A 25,987-nucleotide genomic window follows, 5' to 3' on the forward strand; every position below is an offset into this window, starting at 1 on the left:
CCCCTCTCTCAGCCAGCAGCCCCTAGTGCAGGCATCTGCAGCAGCCTCCTCAGAGGTCCCCTTGCTGCTCTGCTGTCCCCCAGTCTGTTCTCATGCAGCAGCTGAAGGCAGCTTAAAAATCACTTTCATAATGGACCCCAACTCTCGGCTCATTGCTAGAGAAAAACGCAAGGCCTACCTCACTCCCTGGCCCTGCAGGGTCTCAAGCAAGACCCTTACAAATCCTCAGACCATATTCTCCTGTGGAACACTGGGTCCACAGAAATACTGCAGCTCCTCTCACTCCCTACGCCCGGCTGCTCCAGGACCTGTGGGTAGCAGCTTGGTCCCTGTAGGGAACATGAACCTTGACAGAGGGACTGAGAGCCGCTTAAAGGGGCTGAGCGATCTTAAGCAAGATACTCAGCCTCTCTGGTCTTCAATGTTCTCATTGAAGCAGTTGCGCCTTGTCATGGAGTACAAAGAAAGAAATGAGGAGGTGCACAGAATAGCTCAGAACAGCAAATGGCATGTAGCAAGAACTCCCTAAAATAATAGCTGCTCATTATTACCAGCTCCACGGTGGGCAAGGCCTTCAACCCACTCAGGGAGATATGAGCAAGACCTAGTCAACTCTGAATCCAGGTCACTGGAATGAGCTGGTACCTCTGCTGGCCAAGCCTGACTTCTTGAGACACCCTCCCTAATGGTCTACCCTTACAGACAGTTAGGCCAGTCCACCCCCATGGTAATCGAGTGGCCACAGCACAGCATAGTGAGTCCCTTTCACACCATCTGCCTGCAGCCTGCTTCTCCAAGCCAGGAGCTGTTTCTCTTGGCTCAGGGCCCATGGTTGTTCCACAGCGGTGAAGATGCCTAATTCTCATTCTGGGAGCTTCCTCGTGGTTACCACGGCTACAGGTGATTAGAATGCATGGAGTTATAAGTTCCAGGACTAAATGTCCTCTCCCCCATGCATTTGAAATGTCTCTTTTCCAGGGGTGACAGGCCAGATGTGGATGTGCCTGAATGCTGGCTTGCTTGAAGATCACTGACAAGTTTTGCCACTGACACCGTAAGGTTTACCCTGGGGCCAGTGACATCGGCCAGATGTACTTTTGTACCTTCTGGCCAGTTTAAAAACATCAGACATTTTTAGTGCGTAGGCTAAACTATTTCAAAACTGTTTCCCATTCTGCCATTCTTAGGAGGACAGGAAGGCAGGTGTGCAGAGCGGGAAGACAGGGTCTCATGTGTCCTAGGCTGGCCTTGAACTCACTAGTAGCAGAGATGACCTTGAACATCTGATTCCCCCTTCCTGCCTCCACCTTTCCCTTTGCAGTGCTGGAATTACAGGCCAGTACCATCACACCAGGCTTATATAGTTCTGGGGTTGGAGATGTCTAATAGGTTCCTACACAACAGAAGAGAAATGGTAGCCCACCCCATTACACGGGGGCCAGGGCAGATGAAGCCAGAATCCCCCTCTTCATGCCTACAGCAGAGTACAGGTCAAAAGAGTCTACTGAACAAACAGGGCTACTGGGTCAGAGAATGGCCTGTGTGATGCAGAGCTCACAGATGGGAGGGGTGGTGGGGGGGGTGAGAGACACCTGCTTCCCTCCCAGGGCCTGTCTAGCCCCTGTGGCCCTCAGACATCCATGTACCAGCCAAGCAGGTCTTGAAGTTGCTTTAAACTGCCCCATACCTCCCCAACATTTGCCTTAATACTCTAAGACAAGGGGGCACCATGTCCCAGCTCCCAGGGTTAGAGCTTCCCTTGTGACCTTGGTCACCTCAAACAAAAGCCCCCCCACTTAAAATGATTGAAATCTTATTGCTGCTGCTTTCGACTTTCAGCATCTTATCAAGGAGTCGGCTTGGGTCTGTTTCCTCTTGTGCCTGTGTTTGCCCCACCCCAGTGCCTAGCGCACAGCATGTCCTCACAGAGAGCTTGGTGAGAGACTGGTTGCCACGCAGGGAGCCTCTGCAGGAGGAATGAGACGTTCTCTATGCAGTGTGAGCAGCTCTCAAAACTGGGGCAGGAGACGGGTCCCACATCCACTGCACACATGGAGACGCCTTAGCCTGGAAGTCCCCTGCAGAGGTGGACCTGTGGCTGGACCCCTTTGTAGTGGCCCTTCCAGAGAAGAGCCTGCCTCTCTGTCCTTTTCCAGTTCACTGCAGAGCCAGCAGTAGGCATGAGCCTCCATAAAGATACTCTGTGACCCAGGGCAAGGAGCAGCCTCTCTGTGCTTCACTTCTCTCATTGGAATACACATTAATAATAATAATAATAATAATAATAATAATAATAATAAATATATTCAAAACCTATAAACTGAGTTATAGATTTTCAGGGTTCTCTCCATACTGTAAATAATAAGACAGTTGTTTTGATATGGCCATTCCATAACAGATATTTATCTAAAAACCTTATGTTCCGTTGGAGAGATGGCACAGGGGTTAAGAGCACTCGCTGTTCTTCCAGAGGACACAGGTTTAGTTTCCAACACCTACAGGGTAGCTCAGTACCATCAATAAATGTCCAGTTCTGTGGGGTTTGATGCTCTTTCTAGCTCTCTTGGTACTGCACACATGTGGTACACAAATATATTCAGTCTAAATACTAGTATATATAAGATAAAACATTAAAATTACATGTTGTATATACAATAAATACATATACTTGTTGTCGGTTTTAATAAATCACAAGGCAGGCATGGTGTGCACACACTTGCAAACCCAGCATATGAGAGGCAGGAGAATTGTCAGCAATTTGGGCTGCACAGTGAGTAGCTTATACTACAAAGCAAGATCCTGCCTCAAGACAAAAGTAATAAAGAAATACAGAGGCTGGAGAGATGGCTCGGTGGCTAAGAGCAACCAGGTTTGAGTCCCAGCATCCAAACAGTAGCTCACAACTATCTGACACTTCAGTTCCAAGGACTCTAATGCCCTCCTCTGGCCTCTGTGGGCACCAGGCACACCAGACATGCAGGCAAAATACTCATCTATGTAAAAATATTATTATAAAGAAGAGAAAGAGCTGCACTTAACGGCACCTGCATGTTCCCTCAGCACCATGCAAAGATCCCCTAGGCATTTTTAGTTAACTCCCTCCAAACATGCCTCCATCACCTTACTGATGACACCACCAGAGAGGTGAAGTCACTTGGACATGGCCACACCATGCATGCTTGAGCTGTGAATGGCTCCTAGGTCCATCCAAACCTCCAAAGCCATATCTCAACCACTTGTGACAGTCATGGATACCATCTCTACAACTTCACAAGTAAAACAGAGCCTGGTGTCTTTAAGAAGCCAGTTACAGGGCTGGAGGGATTGCTCAGTGGTTAAGAACATTTACTGCTTTTTCCAGAGGATGCTAGTTCAGTCTCAGCACCTACATAGGTAGTTCACTCTGGCTGGTATATGGCACACAGACATGCATGCAGACAAAATACTCATAAAATAAAATTGAATAAACTCTTTGAATAAATAATAAGAGAAGGAGGAAGAGAAGGAAAAATAGGAAAAAGAGGAGGACTAGGAGAAGGAGGAGGCCAGCTACGGGCTGATGAGATGGCTCAGTGGACAAAAGTGCTTTGCCACAACCCTAGAACCCACATGGTGGAAGGAGCAAACTGACTCCAGGAGGTTGTCCTCTGATCACACACAGCCAGTATGATCTGTGCACACACAAACCCATACACACTCAATAATGTAACTTTTAAAAAGTTAAAGACAAGCTGCAAGCCGCTGGGGCCAGCTCACAGATTAGGGAACCAAATATAAGGGCAAACAGGGAAGTGAGGGGCCACATGACATGACAGGCTGGACCAGGGTCATGGGACTGTGTTGTGGACTCAGATAGGAGCAGGAGGGCTGGGATCCATTAGTAATGTCTGAGTAGGAGGACTGTGATCCACTAGAATTGTCTGCTAAGGGTATGCTGTTCTGCTCAGGTTCCATGCTTGGCCCTAAGAAGTGTTTAGCAAGCTCACTGAATCAAGTGACTGAGTTAACAATGCAGCTCTGCCCTTTAAGCAGTGTAAATGCTTCTGTTAAGAGTACATAAAAGCCAGGTAATCTCAGCTTTTGAGAGGAAGCACCAGGATCAGGAGTTCAAGGTCATCCTGAGCTAAGATAGTAAGTTTCGGGTTAGTCTGGGCTATATGAGACTGGCTCAAAAAAAAAAATTAAAAAGAAATTAATTTCTTTAAAGCCTTTGTTTTTTAAGTACATACACCTTTAACAGATTTAATCATCTAATTAAATCATATGGCCTTTATCTTTTGGTTATCTATTTGTGCAGAGGCTAAGTCAAGCATGAACAACTGAACCATTTCCAGGGGTCTGCCAGGCAAGGGCAGAAGAAAAGAGCAGGGAGCAGGGAAAATGGGCACCTCTAGGTTCCCAACACCAGAGGTGCCTCTGGGACTGGGATCCCCTGAGACCATATCCTCCGATGTCTCTTACATGATCTGGACTGCACTGGTCTATTTTGCAACTTCTCTAGCTCACTGATCCCTTAAACACAAAGAAAAAGGGGTGTGATCCAGCCTGGGCCCCTCCAGGTCCACTTCATTCAGACCAATGACCCAGCTCAGTCATCATAACCCCAGTGAAGGCAGGGCGAGGCTTGTCAGGAGATATATACTTGACTCACTGGCTTGAGCCACAATGGCTTGTCTGCATGAGGTCAACCAGGAAGCTGGCGGTGGCCAGAAACAGAGCACAAAACAATGAGCCGCCATGTTCTCATCCCAGTGAAAGTGAACTTGCATTTCTGGGCAGGGTGCCTGTCTACCTGGGACTCAACATCCCTTCCACTCCTGATCTGGCTGATCTGGCTGCAGCCCCACCCTCTGGAGCCCGGGATGAGAGGCTGAGGCTCAGAGCAGGGACGCTCTTGCCCCAAATTCTCAGGATTTATACCCAGAATCCAGGACACTGGTATCCCCCAGGACTCCAGAGAACCTCCAGATGGACGGAACCTGCAAAACTAAATAATGCCTTTTACCAGCTTACAGAGCCAGGGAGGTACAGATATGGCATCTGTTTATAGCCATGCGCACAGCTGGAATCTAAATCCAGACAGTTCATGCTTTCTACCACATTTCGGTCAAGCTGAGACCTAACCCGAAGATCTAGAGGAACAGGGTTCTGAGGGGACAGCAGAGACTACACAAAGTCAGTCATGCTAGGGGTCTGGAGGGTGGTTCGGCGGTTAAAAACACCAGCTGCTCTTCCAGAGGACCTGGGATCCATTCCCACAATCCACATGGTAGCTCAGATGTGTGTGTGTGTGTGTGTGTGTGTGTGTGTGTGTATGTGTGTGTGTGTGTCTGTGTGTCTGTGTGTGTCTGTGTGTGTATGTATGTATATGGCCAGGCATAGCGGGACACACCTTTAATCTCAGTACTCAGGAGGCAGAGGCAGGTGAATCTCTGTGAGTTTGAAGCTAGCCTGGTCTACATAGTAAGTTCTAGCTCAGACAGAGCTACAGAAACGAATAAAACTTAAAAGACAGCTACACTAGAGCTGGTAAGTAAAGATGGCCCGAGGATCTGGTGTCTGTGGGCACAGGACCTTCAGGCCAGGTTTAAAAATGGCCACTGTCCTACTGAGGGGTAAAAAAACCCTTCCATCTTCAAGCCCCAGCTACCCTCGAGTCCCTGGCTAGCCCTCTTTCCAGCTCAGAAAGAGAGTCTGAAGGGCCTACTTGGGGTGTTATGTGACCTTCTAGTCATTTAACCCCAACACCCTGGAGCTACACTGTCCCCAGAACAGACCTACTCTGGGAATGGGTGCAAGGCACCTGCTTTGTGTGCAAAGAACCAGTGGGTAGCTGACCTTCCTAAGACCCACACTGGTGCTCTGGGGAAGACAGTTTCTGTCAGCCCAGGGCTAGCACCAGACTCCAGAGATGAAGCCGAACTCTGCAAAGCACAAGGCCACCCTTTTACAAAAAACCTGACTCCAAGCCTGGCTCAGAGGAGCAGTTCTCCCTGGTGGCAGGAGGTGGCTGTGTAGAAACAAAGCCCCATCTGTCACCTGCCTGTCATCGACTTGTTTGGTCTGGTTACAGGGTCATCCTATTGTTCTCTAGAATCAGAGACAGTGGGAAAGCAACATGAAAATTAGAAAGACAGGAGGGGCTTCCAAGACCCCTCCCCTCTGAGCTGGGTACCCAAAGCCTAGGCTGGGGGTTGGGGGAGTGAAGTCTAGCCAACAAAGGTTATTCAGCAGACCTCTAGTTTATAGTAACAAAGCAAGGCATGAGGAGGGGGAGGGAAGGAGAGGGGAGAGAAGGAAGAAGGGAGGACAAAAAGGGGGGAGAGGCAGATGAAGGAGGAGGAGAAGGAGGGGAGAAAAGAGGGGAAATGGTGGGGGAGGGAGAAGAAGGAAGTAGGGAGACATGACTACACCATGGTGTCTCCAGGGTGCTAAGGACCTGGCTTAGAAGCAGGACTGGGGTGCAGTCCCCTGGAGATTACGTATACACAAAGCTTCGGGGACCCTCTCCTAGCTCCTGACCTGGCCAGCCACCTGTCTCCTTTAGACTCCAGGTGGACAAGCTCTGGGCTCTAAAGGGGCAGTTCTGCCCCTCCCCCCTCCACCCCTTTCTCCTCCCCCTCAGCGGAGGAGCCAGGGGAGGGTGAGTCAGCAGGCACCCGCTCCTGGCACTGACTCACCCCGCCACAGGGCTGTCATTCACCTCTAGCAGCGTCACTTCCCCAGCATCAGGGCCATGGGCCTCTAGTAGTAGGGGTGAGGCACCAGGGTCGTGGGGCAGGCGTTGCAGAGCCCGGGATTATTCCTGAAGGCCTCTACCATGTCCACAAACTTCCCCTTTTCAAGCTACAGAAACCTAAGGCTGCACCTGTGTATAAAAGGGAAGCAGAGCCCTTTTCTCTTTCTCTGCAGAAAAACAAGAGAAGCCCCAAGTGTTAGCCAGGCGACCTAGTGATCCCTCCACACTGACAGGCCCCCAATGTTATCACTGGTGATGTCTGAAACCCTGGCTTCATAGAGAGCAGGCAGTAAACTCTGCTTTGTGACCTCAGGGAAGTCACTGTCTCTGGGCCTCATCCTTACCCTCTGTGCAGAGGACACAATGTCTGGGTGATAATTTAAATACATCCCTCCCAGCAATGTTCCTCTTTTAATGTTTCTTTCTCCTCCATAAGAGGAATGTCCTTACTTATTCACCAAAGCCCAATCAGAGTATGGACCTAAATTCATGGCACCCTCTACCCAGAGCCACCCTCTGTTCTAAACAAAGGAGACACTACACCTGCTTCCTTACCCCATCCCCTTGAGGTTGAAGACCTCCTAAGGATACTTTCTCATACCATACACCTTGGCTCCAGAGTGCCCTTGATGAGGGACACTAGACCATCCAAGAGTAATGATCAGATCCCTCACAGGGCAGTGACAGCCAGCCTCCAGGGCAATGCCCTCATGGCCTCTCTGCCACCACCAGCCAGTGCTCAGCTGTCTGTCACTCACCCCTCCCACTGAGAGTCCTAGCTGCTTCCTGACTCAATCACAGTAAACACATCAAAGAGTGTTGGGGGGCCTCTGGATGCTCAATGCAAGGGTGCCCTGCAGAGCCACAGGGCAAAGCCCAGGACAGACGCTTAGATTGTGCTCAAAAGAGAGGAAGAATGGCCACAGGGCACAACTTCCCCAAGAAGATGAACAGTCTTTTTTGTTGTTGTTGTTTTGGAGAGCCCCAAATCTTCCCTTCAATTCCTGACACACAGCACTTTCCTTGAGTAGCTAGCTCTCGGGGTGACTCTAGTGACCCTGCTGTGGTGTTTCCCCAAAGGTTTGTCAAGTACCAGGGAATTTCCTTGGAAGCTACGTGATGGGGCCACAGAAATGCATCCAGAGACAATCCCACTCGGTAGGTGACATCACGGTCGTGGCCCCACTACACTATATCACAGATAGCCCAATATGGATGGCCACAGGAGACGTGCTCCAGAGAGGGAACTAGAAGGAGGTGGGGGGAGTGGGGGCACTCCTAACACCCCCGCCCTGTGGATATAGTAGGTGCCAGAGGCAGAGAATAAGCTCCTATTGCAAACCTGGGTTCACGGGAGTCATATCTAACTCTGTCAGGCTGACGGGCGTTGGTGCAGCGGGTGGCGGTGGCAGCGGCTTCCAGGGCTACAAGATGGTGCCTAACACCAGCTACTGCTTGGCTAGAAAAAAAACTCAGCGTTAAAATCCTTGAGGGGAGTTATCTGGAAGTTGACACAATCAGCTGTGTCTTCCTCTGCCCAGGGCATCTCCCAGAGCGACCCCTGCACTGCCTCTCCGATGCTAGCCCAGGTAAGCTCGTGTGATACCCACTGAGGACACAGCACTGCCTTCTTGTGACCTGCAACTTAGGTGGGCATCACAAGATGCAGACGCACCAACTGCTGGAAACTCCTTGGAGGCGTGGCCCCCACCAACTCACTTCTGGCAGACTCTGCCTGCCAGCCAGGTCAACCGCAGCCCAAGAACTACCAGTGAGTCCCAGCTTCCTGCAGAACTCTCCTTAACGTCACCCACAACCTAAGCACCACTGGCCCTTTCTGTCCTGTTCTGGGTGGGTGAGGACCTCTTTTTGTAACCCAGAACTGCCACACTCTCCTGGTATTCCCCTTTTCAGTCTTGTGTACTTGGAGCACCCATGTTTTAGGGTATTCCACCTAGACTGGAAGCCTTCTCGTGTATCTCAGACCCTGCCACAGATACTACCACAAAAAACCTTCCATTCACCAGGGGCTGAGCTCTGGTTTGAAACTGGGACACTTTGGGCAAAGTTTCAGTTTGAGAAACCTCAGTGTCTTTTTGTTTTTGACACATGATCTCACTGTGTAGTTCTGGCAGGCCCAGAACTCATTATATAAACGAGGCTGCCCTTGAACTCAGAGAGTTCCATCTGCTTCTCCCACTCAGCCAGCCAGTCCCTGGCCTGGTAGTCTGTAGAACCTAGAGTGTAAGTACCTAGATCCACCTGGACCTATTGACTCAAATCTTTAAGGGAGAGCCCAGAAATCTCACCTGTTACTTCTGATTCCCAGGAGTCTTAGAATCAAGAGAAGCTGGGAAGGGTGGGGCTATGACCTGAGAGGCACTGGATAAAATGTCAAACACAATTGACCAGTGGAAGAGCCGTTGGTTGGCTGATTCAGTGCGCATGTGCCAGCATGCAGACACTGGGGGCCTAGCAAAGCCAGACGCCTTCCTCCTTTTATTTCACAAAGAAAGAAAACCAGGCTTAGAGAAAACACATGCCCTGGTCCCAGGTAACCCAGCAAGTTTCCAACCCTAGACAAGGCCAACACACTTCATCTTCCTTCTTACTTGGGAAGAGTTTGAGAGACAAAGGTGAGGGCTGGTGAGGTAACTTCTGAAGCCTGCCAAGCAGAAAATGGCACAGGTCACACCCAACTGCAGTGGGCAGCCATGGATACAGAAGATCTGCCTCAGCTCAGCATCCAGGAAGGTGCAAAAGTCAGCCAGGCTAGTCTCTCACAGCCAGCACCATGCCACAGGGACATGTCTGGGGTTTGTGGGAAAGGGGACAGAGTTTCCTACAGGGGTGGAAACAGAATATTCCCAGCCAGAGAAATGCATGCCATGGAATGCCAACAGTAAGGCAGACCTCAAAAGCCTCAGTCTCTCACTGGAGTGAGGTTTGAACCAGCTGGCCGGGGAACCCCGCAACCTGGAGCTATAAAGCCCCTTCCACACGCAGGCATAAATACATGGAGAGAGAGAGAACTCACAACACAGTCCCTAGAGAATGGGCCCTGTTTAGTACCACTGTTGAGATTAGGTGAGCTCATAGAGGTTCTTAGAGCAGCACCTGGCAGTGCTGGGTCTTCACAGCCCCAGCTGACAAGATAATGACAAAAAGTGACGGACATTCTCCCTAAACCTCTGGCAGCCAGGACTTGAGCACAGCCCTGCTTAGTGTCCAGTTGGATCCCTAGAACCGCTGGGCTCGAACATGGACGTGACCCTAACACCCCACCTCCTCCACTGCCCCTCCCTGTCCCCCCCCTCTTCTACATTAGTCATTTTCAGTCCACTTAGAGGAGCTGGGCATTGTGGAGGGCTGAAGACGGTAGTGATCACTGCTTCTGACTCTTGTCTGCCCAAAGACTTTTGCCCTATGGCTATGTGGGCTGATGGCGGGTGTCCATCTGGGACAGCCTTCACCAGCTGGTACTGTTTGAGGAACAGAACCCCTGCCTTCTAGCAGCTCACTCCTTTTTTTTTTTTAAATCCTGCTGTGCTGGGTGGGGGTGGTAGTTCAAATGCTAGGTACTTGGCCCCTGAGATGCACCCCAGCCCATTCCTAATGTTTAGCTCTTAAAAATGTTTTCTCTTTTACATCATAGTGAAAATAACTTGCCATCTTTAAAAGAAAAAAAAATCTCCATGTGGCTGGAGAGATGGCTGATAGTTTAGAGCACTGTCTGTTCTTGCAGAGGATTAGTGTTTGGTGGCTCCCAACCATCTGTAACTCCAGTTACAAGAGATCCAGTGCCCTCTTCTGACCTCTGTAGGCACTATATCCATGTAGTGGATATACATATACATATACATATACATATACATATATATACACATACACATACACATACACATGCACACATTCAATAAATCATAAAAAAATCTCCATAAGAGGCTTAGGATGTGGTTCATGACAGAGCTTTGCTTAGTTATGTTCATAGACCCTGGTTCTATCTGCCCTCTGGACAACACACACACACAGAGGAAGAGAGAAAGAGACAGACAGAGAGAGAGAGAGAGAGAGAGAGAGAGAGAGAACAAAAGAAATAAGAGCTAAAACAGAAGGGGAGACCTCCTTCACCATGGAGACCCTAGCAATTCACAGTGGGATATATTCCCAGGCACCCCAATATATTTCTGGCTCTCCTCCATCCTCAATGCTACTTCCTCAGGGAAGCCCTCTGTGCCTACACCCATCTCCCAGCAGTGAGGCTCTGGATCCCCAGCAGTAACCGCTATCTTCTCTGGTAGCCTCAGATTGCTTTCTGTTTCAGACAGAAGCTGGGTCTGCCCCAGGTGCAGAGAAAGACCTGGGTTTGCCGTAGTCATAGCAACCCTTTGTTCCTCTAATTCCAAGTGTTTTCCTATGGTTGGAATAATAACTGCAGCTGACATGTGGCCACACAGCTCTGGGTGCTTTATATAATTCCACCTAATAGCAGTTGTTTTTAATCAGGCTAAATATTTCCCTTCTTCCCTTAAATCCTTCTCCAGTGATTGCCGCCGCTCACTTATCTCCTAATTAGTCCAAAGGTAATGAGACGTCAGAGCATCTTAGCCTGAAGGAACAAAAGCACTCTGGAAATGTCATATGCACACCAAGAGACACCCGCCTGCTCAGCCAATACATGCCAGGATGCCCGGCTCTAGGTGCCCGACCCTTACCAGCCAGTGAGAGCCACCGCCCCACTTTGTAGGTACCCAACCAAGGCTCAGGAGGTTAAGCCGCCTGACCAAGGTCTACACAAACAGGAAGAAGCACGCTCTGGAGTCTTGGATCCTTAACTGCTGAGCTCAGGATTGTTTCCAGGTTATCGCCTTTAACACCCCAAAGTCCTAACCCCTTCAACTTGGCACAGGAAGTACTGACAGCGGCAAAAGGTGGAGGGGCTGCTTTGCAAGATAACTGCCCCCTCCATATTAAGAGCCCAGATCTCCAGATTTAACCCAAACCATAATTGCCGTCACGGGCTGGATGCAGCCACGTGACGTGGCAGCTATGTGCCAGATGGCAGTGGCAGCAGCAACAGACATGCCACATAGGCCTTGCTAAATGTTTTTTAGGTGAGTGTCAGGGATAGCAGCTGTAATTGCTAAATACCAGTCCCTCCAGCTAAGAGAGAGGGCTTTTGTTCAACCATTAAGTTCAACCAGGAGGCCAAAGTCCAGGGAACAGATACTCTTCGTGACTGTGACTATCCTTGGTGGAGACAGCCAACTCCAGGGTCTGTCCCAGTGCAAGCCATTTCCACAAACTGACAGCCCCTCCCTACCCCCTGCCTGCCCCAGCATTGCTCCTGCCCCTCACCTTTCCTGAGCTGTCACTCTTGAGGGTGACAGTGTCCCATCCTTTGCAACCCAAGGCTTTAATCAGCTTAGTTATTATGTATACAGCCTGGGCCACCCAAGAAAAGGTCTCCTTTTCCTCCATGGGGCAAGGATACCTGTGATTCAGGCCACCGCTATAAATAGCCCCTAACTCCATCCTTTTTAATTGACTCGTCTATTTATTTGGTCAAGGAGTTCCTTCTGACCTCGCCCAACCCCCACCTGGTGGCCGAGTTCTACATTAATACTGGTGTCCTATACTTGATGACTGGAAAGGAGCGTCCCTCCCGTTTTCTGCAACCTTGTTCTCTCAAGTCCATAGTGGAAGACACCTCCTTTTGAGAGTCTGGTCCCTAAATCTACTGCCCCCCTCTGCTGCTTCACCTAGATTTTAATTGGAATTTAATGGGTCACTGCTGACCTCAGGACCCTGGCTTCTCCCAGAGGGCCTTAGTAGCACCGTCTACTAAATGGACCATCTCAAATTACACATGGTAAGGCTGGAGGAAGGGCTGCAGCACAGGATGGGATTTGCTCCAGGAGACATAACACATCCTCTGCCCCAGAAGATCAACCAGCTTTTGTTTCCTGGGCTTTTCAAACAAGCACTGAGCCTGACCAGGCCCTTCTCAACTCTGACAAAGAAAGAAACAAAGCCAGGGCTGGCGGCTGTCCTGTGGGGATAACAGCAGACCTTCTGGTTCTCCTGCACAAGTAAAACAAGGAGCTCTGGCAGACTGGTTCTCTAGGGCCAACCCCCAAGCCCTGTGGAATGTCTGAGGGTGAGACTCATAGGAACCTCCAGCCACTGTGTTGGGGTGAGAGCCCAGCTATGCACTTTCTCTCACAGATGCCCATCACCAAAACAGTTACCTTATAGCCTCTACTTGGAGCTACAGAATATGGCCACTGGTCCCCGGGGTGTGGTTCCCTATGTGGAACAAGATCAACACCCAGACACAGCATGCGGCTCTGAGGTCACCAGGTGACTCTGTTCTCCACTCCCCTTCCCCGCCCCTGCGCCAGACTTGGCTTCCTGAAAGTTGCTCATCACTTTCACTCCTGGCCACGCTGCTTCCTCTATAGGTAATGCTCTTCCGGGGTTCTGCCCACCTGTTGCTTAAGAGCTCTAGAAACAGTGTCCAGAGCACCCCTCCGGGGGTGAAGCTCAGTGCTGGAGTGTCTGCCTGGCTGTGGCAAGCCCTGGATTCCACTCCTAGCACATGTACACAGGCACACATAGCAAGATAGCTTCAGACTCCCATGGTCCTGGGCACCTTTAGGCCGAGGGGTCTGTCACTCACCTCTGAATTCCCAGGACACAGGAGGGACAGAAACACCTAGAACTACATTTGTTTCTCGAGACAGTCCCAGGTAGCTTAGGCTGGCCTCAATTTCACTGTGAGGCTGAGGGTAGCCATGAGCTCTGCCGCTCCCAGGAGCTGAGAGAGCAAACACACCCACAGCAGCAAAAGTCCACAGCTCTTGCTGGCTGATGACCAAACTTTCGATTCTCGCTTTCCATATGCTTCAGAGAGTTTCCCTCCAAACTTCCCCTGCCACCAAGCACTCTTGCCAGCCCTGGTCTTTCCCCAGGATGACAAAGCTAGAAACAGATAAAAGGGTGAACTTTCTTAAAGACTGGAAAGGAAAAGGGCGAAGGGAAGGTCAAGATCCTGCCCCAAGCAGAGCAGGTCAGAAGCTGAAGTGATGTTTGTCTTTGGCCATAGGACCCAGGCATCAGTCAGCCTGGAAAAGGCCACTCTCTAAGATCTGGGTGTGGTGGCTCACACCTATAATCCCAGCAGTCAGGAAGATGAGGCAGGAGGATCACTGTAAATTCCCAAGCCAACCAAAGCTACACTATAGGACCCTGTTTCAAAAGCCAAAAACAAAAGCCACTCTGGTACTGTCTCTTTTAGAATGTCTGGTTTATTACACGTGGCTACCCCACCCTCCCCATCCCCAGGCAATGTTCTGTGACCGTGATTAGATGCATTAATAAGAGGCACACCTTTAAATCTACCAAATTTGGGGGCTGAATTAAGACCGTCTGCCGCTCTTGCAAAGGACTCAAAGAGTGGCTTACAGAGTGATATATGTGAATTCTCACAGAGTAAGTGCCCTGTATTTTACCTGGCAACCCTATCCAGTGTCCAAAAGAATCCCCATTACCCACGCCCTAGCACAAAACACAAAGCACAGTATAATATGAGAGTTTGAACACTCAGGTTGCCTGGTGTGAAAAACAAGGTGTCACACTGTCCTTCCCCATCCTCCCTCTCTTCTTTCCACCCTCATGAAGCCTCTTTTCTGCTGGCTATGAAGACCTTTTGAAGCCCCCTGGGCTTTCCTTCTTCAGGTGTCTATTACTAAGGGAACACCACACAAGTGATATGCATTCTACCTTCTGCTAGCCTGCTCCCCTGACAGACATTACTAATTGATTATGGCACTGTTCCCACAAGACAAGAGAAGGCCCTGTAAAAGAAATGATCAAGGGCCCCAGATAAAAACTTGTGTTAGAAAACAGCAAGACCAACAGTCCAGGGATGAAGGGCAGGGCTGCAGGGATGGTTGAGAGTAGAGGGATAACCCTAGGGGGGAAGACAAACAATTGTCAGAGGAATGCCATCCAAAACAAGAGTGGGGTTGGGAGCTGTGAACACCATGGAGGTGTCCCACTAAGCTACCAAGCTGGGGCTGAGCAGGGACCAGGACATGGGCAGGAACAGTGTTTCTTTGTGTTCTACAGATCTCACAGGGGAGGTGGTTTATAACCAGAGCACTTGGCACAAAGTGGGAGGGGCTCCTTGTACTAGGGCATCCAGCCCCTAAGTGACAATAGGGCTTCCTATCTGGTCATTGTCACCCCAAAAGCCTATCTGGAAACATGTGACCCACCCCCTCTGTTTTCATGGGGAAAAGAAGCCCAGAGAGGTAGAGCAGCTGGCTGATGCCTTGAGTTCCATCCCCAGCACTCAGCCCCCATCCCAAGAGTGACGATCAATTACACATTATATATAGTTCATTGCAACAAAAAAATAGAAGCAGGGTATTGTTCACTGTAGAGTGTTTTATTGGCGAACATAACTAAAAACAATTTCTCACTTGGGGATTAAATAAATGCTTTCCTCAAGTGCCCTGGAACTCTCTATGTAACCCAGACTGGCTTCCAATTTTTAGCTATCCTCCTGCCTCAGGGTCTAGAGTCTGGTATCACAGACATGTGTCACCACTCCTAGCTCCCTTTTGTTTGTTTGTTTGTTTGTTTCTTGCTTTTTTATCTAAATTCAAAGAGGACGGGTTTTATTAGAGATTAAAGGAAATTCCCAGGGCAGGCGACTGACTGGTCCTGGGATGGGACCTGAGACTGGGGAATTGGGGATGGGAGAGGGTGGGATGTGAAGGCAGCCTGTTTGACAAAGGCTGGAGTGGAAGTCCAGCACTGACAAGCAGGGAGGGAGGCTTCAGAGAAAGACTGAGGAAACCCAAAAAGTACTCAGGGACTAGCCAAGGAAAAAGGCAGAAAAATGCTGCCTTATTCTTTTGAAAATGCTTTTCCAACCTCCACCTGTTTGTCTCCATTCAGAAGAAAAACGCTGGTTGGATATTGTGGTCAGCTCCTCAGAGGCCCAGGCAGAGGAATGGCTAGAGCCAGGTTTCAGATCAGCCCAGACAACAGAGCAGGGGTCCACATCTTTTATCTTTTGGTTTGGTTTGGTGTTGGTTTTGTTTTTTTCCAGACAGGGTTTCTCTGGGTAGCCCTGACTGTTCTAGTACTCTGTAAACAAGGCTGGCCTCACACTCAGAGATCTGCCTGCCTCTGCCTCTCAGCCTCTGCCTCTGCCACCATGGCCTGGCTTCAGATCTTTTATATTAAAAAAAAAAAAAAAAAAAAAAAAAAAAAAAAAAAAGCTAAACTAAACTAAACAAACAACCCAGGGTCTTATTCTGAAGTTTCAACTGGCCTTAAATTCCTAAGCTAAAGAAAACCTAGGCTAGAGAGGCCTTCACGCCTCAGCCTCCCTGTGGTAAGATGACGCACGTGTTCCATCATGATCAGCTTATGGACACGTGTACAAATACACTCACCACTCCATTTTACTGTGGTCACTCTGTGTGGTGAAAAAAGGGTGGCTTTTCCCCTTTTAGTATTTCTGTGTTGAAAACATGACTTTTATCGTCAGAGTAAACAATACATGGCATTTTCTCACCATGGAGGTCCAGGGGTCAGAACACTGGCACCCACAGACAAGCAGGAGGCATGCCCTGCTCACAGTCTCTTTCTTATAGTATCCAGCACCCCAGAGGACAAGCACCCCAGAAATCAACATCCTAGAGATCAGCACCCCGGGAGGTATGCTCTAGGGACTCCTTTGATGAGTCTCTATTGTCATGCTTGGCACTAATTTTGTTAATCATCCTGAGCCCATATAACTCCCCTGGGCTCACCAAGTGTCCCTGTCACCTGTTCTGCCAACCCCCATCCTGCAGTGGACTGCAACTCTCTTGGCTTGACATAACTACTCCATTATAGAGGGGAGAGTCTGAGATATTTAGTGACTCCCTTCTGGTCACACATCTGGCACAGGCCGGGGCTGGGCTAAGAGCTTCGTTGTTTGTGTTGTAGAGAAGGCACTCTAGGGCATTGCAAAGGGCCACTGGGCCACATCCCTGCCCCCAGACTTGGAATGAACCTGGACCTGCCTGACTCCCCATTCCTGTGCTCTCCACTGTAAGGCTGAAAAGATAGATCTCGCCCTTCTCAGATGGAAACGCAATGGCCAGAGGCCCCATATACTGTGTGGGGATGGGCCACACCCAGAACTCAGACTGTGTATCATCCCTGTGTAATATGTTCCCTGCAAACCCCACTGACCACCATGTGAAGGGTGGAGAGGAGGTCATGAGCCTTTTAGGAAACAGCAAGCTACACAAGGGTGATGTAGGGCAGTCTGAGGGCTAGCCCTGGGGTAGCCTGGTCTGCATCTCAGGTTAGCACTGAGAAGGAAAAGCATAGTGGCCACTGATTCTCTGCGTCTGAGGTTGCCAGGCCTATGGGGCCAGCCACTTACACAAGACTCTTTATCTAGAAACAGAACTCACATTCCAGCCTTGGAGCGAGCAGTGGCCTCCCTGGCTTCCACTGTCCTTGGCTGCTCATTAACCAGTAGCAGGAAGGCCTTGGAAAAGGGAAGTGGCTAGGGATAGGGACTCCCCACCTATAGGGAGGGCAGTGCCGCCAAGTAGGTACCAGAGCTGGGCAAGTGGGGTCGTAGCTGTGAGAACTTGGGAGGTGCTCCTTTACCCCTGAGTCTCAGTTTCCCAGTCTGCACAATGGAGCCATTAGTACTCAGGGAGACAACAGCACTCAAAGTGTGCAGCCAAGCAGCTGAGGGGAGGTGTGGCCACCCCTGGCACTCAGTAAGCATTCCGTCTGTTCATCTGCCATCTTTACAGAAGAACAAAAACTCCCTACCTCCTGCAGCTCTTGAGGCTGTAACATGGCTCCTGGGGTTGTAACAAGCTAATGTGTTACTCTTTCAGGAAAGTCCAGTTCCCACAGGCTGTACGTGTCCCTGACACATGACCATTAAGGTGGAGACTCTGAGCATAACCAAGCAGGTTATCCGTCCACTCAACAGCTGCTGAGGATGGGCATATCTGACGTCAGAGAACCTATGTTCTCCAGTTGACTGTTTTTATTATAGGAGCACACTCAGTCAGAAAGTGGCCAAAAGTGCAGTTGGGTCCAGCCACAATGTCAGTTAAGGTGGGTCTCATGAGAGCTCCACAGATGGTCCCAGCCCTGTGTCAGTGAGAGACCTTCCCTGGATGCTGAGAGGACAGTTCAGGATGGAGCATTGTATATGTTTAAGCTCCAACCCCAGAGCCATGAAAAAGAAGAGAAAAAGAGAAAGGGGGTGGGATGTGGGAGAAGATTAGCTATAAGAAATCTCCATCTAGGCGGGTGGAGTTCTCAAATTTGAGAGCAGGGTCCACAAGTGGGTCACGAAATCAACAAAGTGGCAGGACAGATTCCAGGGCAAGGACCTCAACCTGGAACATTCCCAGGGTGCATATGCCCCCTCCAGTGTTTCTTAGTGGATGTTAAGAATAAAGGACTTTGAATCCCAAGTTTAAAATCAGCTGAATCGGCCTGAAATCAAATCCTTTTTGCAGGCTCTATTAGGATTCGGAACTAGAAGGGGAAAAACAATAAAGAGAAGAGAAAGCAAGGTGTGGTACCAAGACAATCAGCCGATTAGATATGAGAACTATGTCAATGTTAAATGTCCCCGGCTGATAATCGGGCTGTGGTTACATAAGACAATGGCCTTGCTCTTAGGAAATACATGAAGGACTAGGGGAAGGGGCACCCTGCTTGTGACTTACTCCCCAGTGATTCAGCAAAAACACTATTCATGTGGTTCTTCACAGCAGTGGACAGGGATGAGGCATCCTGGCCAGCATCAACCCCGCGACCATCAGAGTGAAGGGTATCAGAAACTCACTGAGATTTGCCCACGACTTTGCTGACCTTTTTCAGTTCTGTCCAAATAGAACCTTCAGTGAAGCTGGGGCTGTAGCTCGTGGTAGAGCTCAGAATTCACACCTTTCTATCCCCAGAAGTGTGTGCATGTACATACATACACACACACACACACACACACACACACACACTCACACACATGGAAGAGATTAGAAAGGCTTGAGATCAAAAGCTAGAACATTCTGTCTTTGGAGCCAGGGTCCCCTTGAAGGTGGGTCTCAGTGTCACCTCATCTAAGCTCCTGCCCCCGACCCCCACCCACGACATCTACCTCAGCTACTCCTTGTCACAACATGGGTACAGGCAGACCAAGTGACCCTCCTATAGGTGTCAAAAACAAGGTGCTGGGGCCATCTCAGGAATCTTCTCTTCTAGAGCCAGAGGACACACTAAATTGGAGACTCCTCCCCCACGGGATCCTGCTGTGGGTGGCTGTGGTGAGCCGGAGCCTATAAGGAAACTGAAAACTTACTTACGCTTGAGAGGCTCCTCTGAAGAGGCTGTGGCACTGGCTCTGCACCTGTTGCAAACAGGAAGCAAAGAGGTGTGGTCAGGGCCTGCATGCCCAGGGTGACCAGGTCTGACCATGGGTGACTCTCAACACACACACTAGAGAGGGGCCTCCTTGAGCCTGTGGGACCCAGACCAGGGATGAGGGATGCTGAATCTCAAGCATGCATATACACATACACAGACTTTTGCTCTCATACATGTGCTAATGCAGACCCATGTGGTCAGCCAGACAAACATTACCCCCCCATCTCACTTTCACTCTGAATCTTTTCTCAGGCTTCATTGCTCTTGAACCTAGACAGCCCAAGTCCCGGTGAATCATCCAACTGTCTCTGCACACTGTGTGGGGCTGCTGGGAGCCCTGATGGGTTTGATGTACACTACAAGTCCCTGTGGGTCCAGGAAGATGGCTTCTCAGGTAAAGGTGCTTGCTGCCCAGCCTAGGAGAGAGCTGACTCTTTGCAACTTGTCCTTTGACTTCTACATATATGCTTCAAATACATATACACAGATCACACACACACACACACATACACACACACTATATATATATATATATATATATAAAGATAAGTTCTCTTTTTTTGCTGGTGTGCATAGGTAAGCCACAGGTAGACCAGACCAGAAAAGCCTACACTCCTGCTAGCTCTATAATCTGCCCAGGTCCTTGGATCTGTCACTGGCTATCCCCTATGGACAGTGTAAGGCTAGACAGAGGGGTGAAGAGGCTCCAATATTCTCTTTACTATTCCTTTCCTTTGTGTGGGAGGTGGGGCGTAGGGGGCATGTGGAGATCAAAGGACAACTCGCAGGAGGCTCCTAGGGATTGAATTTGGGTCATCAAGCTTAGGAGGCAGCAAGTTCCTTTGCTGCTGAGACACCGTGGCTGTCCAGCCCCAAGGTTCTTAGAAAAGGCACAGCCCACCAATTACCACATTAAACTGAACCATCGTGCCCAGGAAACCGGCTGGAACCTGCTGCACATCAGCATCCTCTGCCGATGGCCCAGAATTGTGATTTACTTGCTCATGTTACATAGCATGTTCAGGGTGCTTGTGCACACTCAGTGGGAGCACCACAATAGGGCTGAACCCTTAAAAAAAAAAAAACAGGGAGTCTCTGTTCTTTGGAACTGGATTTGGGAAACAGACAAGTGGGGGCAGAGCTCTGGGCCTGGTGTCTCAGGCCACCGGCAGCGCTGTTGGCCCAGACTCAGGGAGGCCTTTCAGCTTTCCTGGGTTATACAAATGTGTAGAATCAGGAAGAACATTCTTACCCATTTAGATCTAAGATTTCAAGGACACCTAAACTGGAATTAATGGTGATGTACAGGGATGAGGGTGGTAGGCGGGGCACCTGTCCCACACCTTGAACTCCACTTCTCTCTGGCCGCAATTCCAGCTTCTTCCACGACCTGAGCAAAGTTATGGCTGCTCCGTCAGTACATTACCAGCCTCCCTCCTCAGACTGCTCACTGCTACATACTGAGCAAGCTGAGCTCAGGCACTGAGTCCACGGTTTCATATGGTAGAAACAGTCAACAGTTTCTTAAGCACCTACTATGTACCAGGCAATGTCGGAGGAAAGACCACACCTCAAAAAGCTAAGATTCCCTGTTCTCAAGGAACCCAGAATCCTAAGGTGAGACTGAAACATGAGTGGGAAATCGCCGAGGCTTCCTCTACTTCCTGGTGGACATTGCCCTACAGAAGCTGAGGTGGGTCAGTAATATCTGCAACGGGTGAGGCACAGAGATGGAAGATGGTAACAAGTACCTCACTCTCCTCGGCCACGACAAAGAAAGGAAGATACCGAGGAAGATGGAGACAGTGTGTTTAAAGCATGATTCTCAGCACATTGTTCAAGGAACCTAGAGCAATGTCATTCTGTCTAGGTAAATACCGACCGGTAAGAGGCCAGCTTGCCTCAGAGAGATAAAAGTGTCAGGAGGTCTGTGTGACTTGCTGGCACTCACTTCCAACGTGGGAACGGTCTGAACTGATTTGACCTGGTGAGGCACATCTATTGATCTCACTCTATGGGGTATCTGGAAACCGATCTCACCTCCTACTTCTGGAGAGACATGTGAACTAGAACTGGCCAATCAGAGTTGCTCACTTGTAGACTTGCCCATGCCTGGACAATTAGAATGGCAGCCAGAACTCTTGTTAAAAGCTCTAGGGGTTGGGGAGCTGGAAAGTGAGTTAAAGACACTTGCCATATAAGCCTGGTAACATGAGTTCCATCCCCAGTACCCATGCAAAGGTGACAGGCAAGAACAGACTTCTCAGTTTTCCTGTGACACCCACATGCTTGTCAAGCATGTGCACTGTCCCAACACACACACACACACACACACACACACACACACACACACACACACACACACACAATCCTAAAATTATTTTTTAAAAGAAGGAGAAGAAGGTTTCTTCTGAGGTGAGATTGGGTTTCACTAGGGCAGCTAAAGTCCCTCAGGGACAATGAAGTAGGCACTGAGGAAAACAGAGCCCAGAAATGGAGCAGACCTGAATATAGCCACATCTGGAGGATTCCTAACCTGCCCTCTTCAGGTAAATATATCAGTCAATGTTCTATTTACCTCTAAAATTCATTTAAACTAATTTTTTCAGACTACAACCGTAAGAACCCAGTCCTTTTTTTTTGAAAGATTTATTTATTTGTTAAATATGAGTGCACTATAGATGTCTTCAGACACACCAGAAGAGGGCACCAGATCTCATTACAGATGGTTATCAGCCACCATGTGGTTGCTGGGATTTGAACTCAGAACCTCTGGAAGAGCAGTCAGTGCTCTTAACCACTGAGCCATCTCTCCAGCCCAAGAACCCAGTCTTATTAGGGCAAAGGGGAACACACATGTAATCCCAGCTCTGGAGAGAATGAAGCAGGAAGAACTTGAGTTGGAGACTGACCTGAGGTACATAGTAAATTTGAGGCCAGCTTAAGCTACATAGAAAAACCTCATTTCAAAACCGAAATACAAGGCTATGGTGGTGGCTCAGCGTCTGAGTGCCCGCTGTGCTTGCAGAGGACTGGAGTTCATTTCCTAACACCCACATTAGAAGCCTCATAACCAACTGTGACTTTGGCTTCAAGAGATCTGAAGCCCTCTTCTGGCCTCCTAGGACACTTGTACACACATACACACATATAAAAACACATACACATACCAATATAATGAATTCATTGAATACCTAGGGATATGGCTCATGAGCAAGTTCCTGTGTCTATCTTCAGCAGTGGGGGGGGGCAGGGGTGGAGAGGGAGAGGGATTGGGAAAGGGACCTGTGCCCTGGCTAGAACCTGCTGGGTCATTTTATGTTCACTCCTTATCTATCTGACAGTACTAACATGGAGGATGCAGGTGACAAATGACGTGACATCTGAGGTTCCCCACAGCCTGAAATTCTAAACATCATATGTCTGTTGCAAAGCTTATGCCTGACCCTCCCCCCAGTCCCCAGTCCTCCCTCCAGGGCACACAGGAAGACATACATGTTTAAATCAGTCCTCCCTCCAGGGCACACAGGAAGACATACATGTTTAAATCAGTCCTCACAGGTAGGCCTATGAAACATCTGGAGGATTCTTCACAACAGACTGTGAACCCTACCCCCAGCTCTGAATGCCAGACATGGATGGAGCTCCCAGTATCTCCAGTTCTGTGATAACTGGCACTGCTAGTCCAGTGACCACGTGCTCTAAGAACTCAGACTCCATTTGTCTTTTTCTTCCAGTTACTGAGTCGTGGTAACCCATGTAAACATATGCTTCAGGCAGATAGGAAACTAGACCTCAGAATCCCTATCCATCCTCAAAGCAGAGCCCAATTGGAGACAATTCCAGGGGGGTGTAACTTTCCACAAGGGTAGCAGCACTAGTCCTGGGTCAAGGGCTTCTGCTAGCCCCTGTGCTAGAATGTTTCTAGATAACCAGGGTCGATGTGAGGGGTGTTACAGCAGGCCCTATGTTGTCTTCCAGAAGCTGAAAGCCTCTCAAAGACTCCCCTACACTATTACCACCCCAGCAGGCAATATGCCAGATCCCATGCTGGGGGCCTTGTCCTGACACACTGCCTGGAGCCACGAGGCCTGTCTGCAGGGCCTAGCTGGCCCTGGGCTCTCCCTGACTTACATCCGACTTGGCTGCCTGCAAAAGCCTCCTGCGGCTTTTTGGACCGCCAACACAGCAGAGTAGCAAGCGGCTTCCCCATAGCATCCTTTCCAAGGTGGCACCGGCCCAAGGCCGGCTCAGCCAGCTCCCAGCCCTATGACCTTGAGCCAGTCACCTGTCCCCAGGAAGGCTTTGGGGTTTTCCTTTGCAAAATATGAACACTAGGGAAATAGAATTTATCATATTACTCATCTTCATCATTTGGAGAAGAAGGGTCTACAGCCTCCGTCTCCCTCCCTATGCGGCTCAGAGAATATATTACCCAAACTCCTGGGCTCTGACCATACATCCTCCTCAGCCTCCCACATAACTGGACAACAGGCATGCCCACTGTGCAGATAGCTATGTCAGCTAGGTCTTTAAAGCCTACAAAATGCTAGGTCTCAAGCTGGAGACTCCAACTTGACCTGTATCATGACAGGAAGGAAGTCTAGCATGGCGGTACATGCCTGTAATTCCAGCATTCAGGAGGCTGAAGCAGGATGATGATGAGTTTGTGGCCATCCTGGGGTATAGAAAAAAAATCACATCTAAAAACAAAATCTGAGCAGAGCTGGTCTACATGATTTATTCTCCATAACACCACGATGAAACACACCTAGAATACTGCTCCAGAACCCTGGTGATGCCAGGGTGATGTTAGGAAGTTAAGAAAAATTATTAATGGGCTGAGAACTGGTGGTAGCTATCCCCACTGAGTAGAGACAAGAATAAACAAGGGTTTCCTGGTGGCAGATTGGGGCTTTCCAAAGATGCTGGCAGAAGCTGGACTCTTTACATTCAAAGGAAGCAAATTATCCTTTGGCTAGAACCTGTGCCCTAGAACTCAAAATAGGAGTTGATACTAAGCAGGCATAGAGAGGAGACCACTGTGGCGGGTCCCAAGTAATTTCCCAGTTCTAGTCCCCCCCCCCCTTTTAATGATTTATTTGTATTTCATGTTTATTGCCTGTATGAAAGTGTCAGATGCCCCGGAACTGGAATTACAGACAGCTGTGAGATACCGTGTGGTTGCTGGGAACTGAATCCAGCTCCTCCAAACCAGCAACTCACACCTCCTTCCCCAGCTCCCCTTTCCAGCTTCACCTTCTTACAAAAACAAACCCACACAGTGTACCCTGGAACTCACACCAGCTAGAGAACAGGACATAATCTCAAGGAAGGTCAAGCTCACAGCAACCCCTCATCCAGACTGTACTGAATCAGTGCCCTTGAATCAGAGAAGCAGGATGGCTTCTCCCTCCTCCTTTCAGCCAGGAGAAGTGGCAGGTTCCAAGCCAGTGGGGTTTGGGGACACAAAGAAGCATTACAGCTGCTGCTTAGCACCCTCTACACCACACCCCAACTCTCACCACTGCAAGAGTCCCACATGCCAAACTTCCCTTACTGCTCCCTGATGTACAGAAAAAAAAAAAAAGTCCTACAAAGAAACAATGTCAGTGAGTTATACTGCTCCCCAGGACTGGAGCCAAGCCCTTATCATTCCAGGTATCATCCTCAGAACACCCCCCCAAAATACACAAAACACTTGATGTGGCTAAACGCTTGGGGAAGAGATATTCTACGAGGGTTAGCACATTTTTCAGGCTCATAACAAGATACCTTTATAAGAAGCCCACCTTCTACCTTGAGAATCAAAAGACAGAAATAGACTCCACAGCACCAAGGGAAGGGGCTGGCAGGCGTGGGTTTTTTTTTTTTTCCTCTTCTTTTATAAAAGATCTGTTCTAATCTATATTCTCCCACTAATAGTTTAAGCAAACCCACATTGTTCCCAAGCTGATATTCCTTACTAAAAGCTGGTTGCCACAGCTCTGCTCCGCACTGCTCTGGGATTCTGTTCTCCAAACTGGGATGCCTTCTTTCAAAGCATCAAGGCTACCCTGGAAAATCAGCAAGAGAACCAGTGTAGGTGTACCTTACCCTGTGACCACACAGACTTAGGACTCTTTTCCTCATTATCCACAATGTGATCTCCTCAAACCCAAGAACCAGAGAGGGATAAGGATTCGCATAGGTTATCACGCAGTAATCCAGAGGCCAAGGCCACCAGCCCTGGCTCACAGTGCCTGACTGATTTTATACGTTCACCTGCATAACTTTTTTGCTGGATATCCATCACTCTTGCCAAGCAGACAGCCCCAGGAGGGTATGCTTCAGACTGCCCTATTCACTGGTGATCTCTGCACAGCCGGGAGGAAATAAGCACCTGCTAGGTGGGTGGATGGGTGGGTCCAAGCCTGGACCAATAGATGTTCAAAGAATACGCTCTCATTTCAGGATGGGGATGCACTTCTGTGAGCCAAGCCCCTCTGCTAGCTGCTGGAGTATCTTCTCTTCTCTCAGTGTGTCCCCAGCTGATGGTCTGGCAGATATACAGCAAGCTCACAGAGGTCCAAGGTCAGGCCAGGGGACAGAGCTCTAGAAGCTCAGGCAGGCAAGTTCAAATCCTCTTTGATTCTTGTGATCTTTGGCTTCCTGTATGTGAGGCACCTCTCAGGGTCAAAGGATGCTTCTTGGACCAGAAAGCTTCAAGCTGTACTTGAGGAGTGAAAAAAAGATGGGAAAGAAAGAACTAGGTTCAGCTGAGAACCCCAGGCTACA

General features: G+C 49.3%; 1 protein-coding gene across 4 annotated transcripts in view; it reads right to left on the reverse strand.

The window, feature by feature from the left end:
- The window catches only part of SLC6A6 (solute carrier family 6 member 6), a 71,290-nt gene that overhangs the window by 37,868 nt on the left and 7,435 nt on the right, over nucleotides 1-25,987 (reverse strand). Inside the window, exons 2-3 of one of the 4 annotated variants that reach the window (XM_080914780.1) lie at nucleotides 19,150-19,193; nucleotides 8,082-8,198 (exon numbers count right to left, since the gene is read on the reverse strand). The exons of 1 other annotated variant lie outside the window; for it this stretch is intronic. In XM_080914780.1, coding sequence (XP_080770906.1) covers nucleotides 8,082-8,100 — 19 coding nt within the window. In that variant the 5' untranslated portion in view covers nucleotides 8,101-8,198; nucleotides 19,150-19,193. Of the gene's footprint in view, nucleotides 1-8,081; nucleotides 8,199-19,145; nucleotides 19,194-25,987 lie in introns of all 4 variants that reach the window. 2 more of the 4 variants (XM_080914781.1, XM_080914782.1) reach the window with 2 other exon arrangements.

The sequence above is a fragment of the Micromys minutus genome (assembly GCF_963924665.1).
Source record: "Micromys minutus genome assembly, chromosome: 3".
NCBI lineage: Eukaryota > Metazoa > Chordata > Mammalia > Rodentia > Muridae > Micromys > Micromys minutus.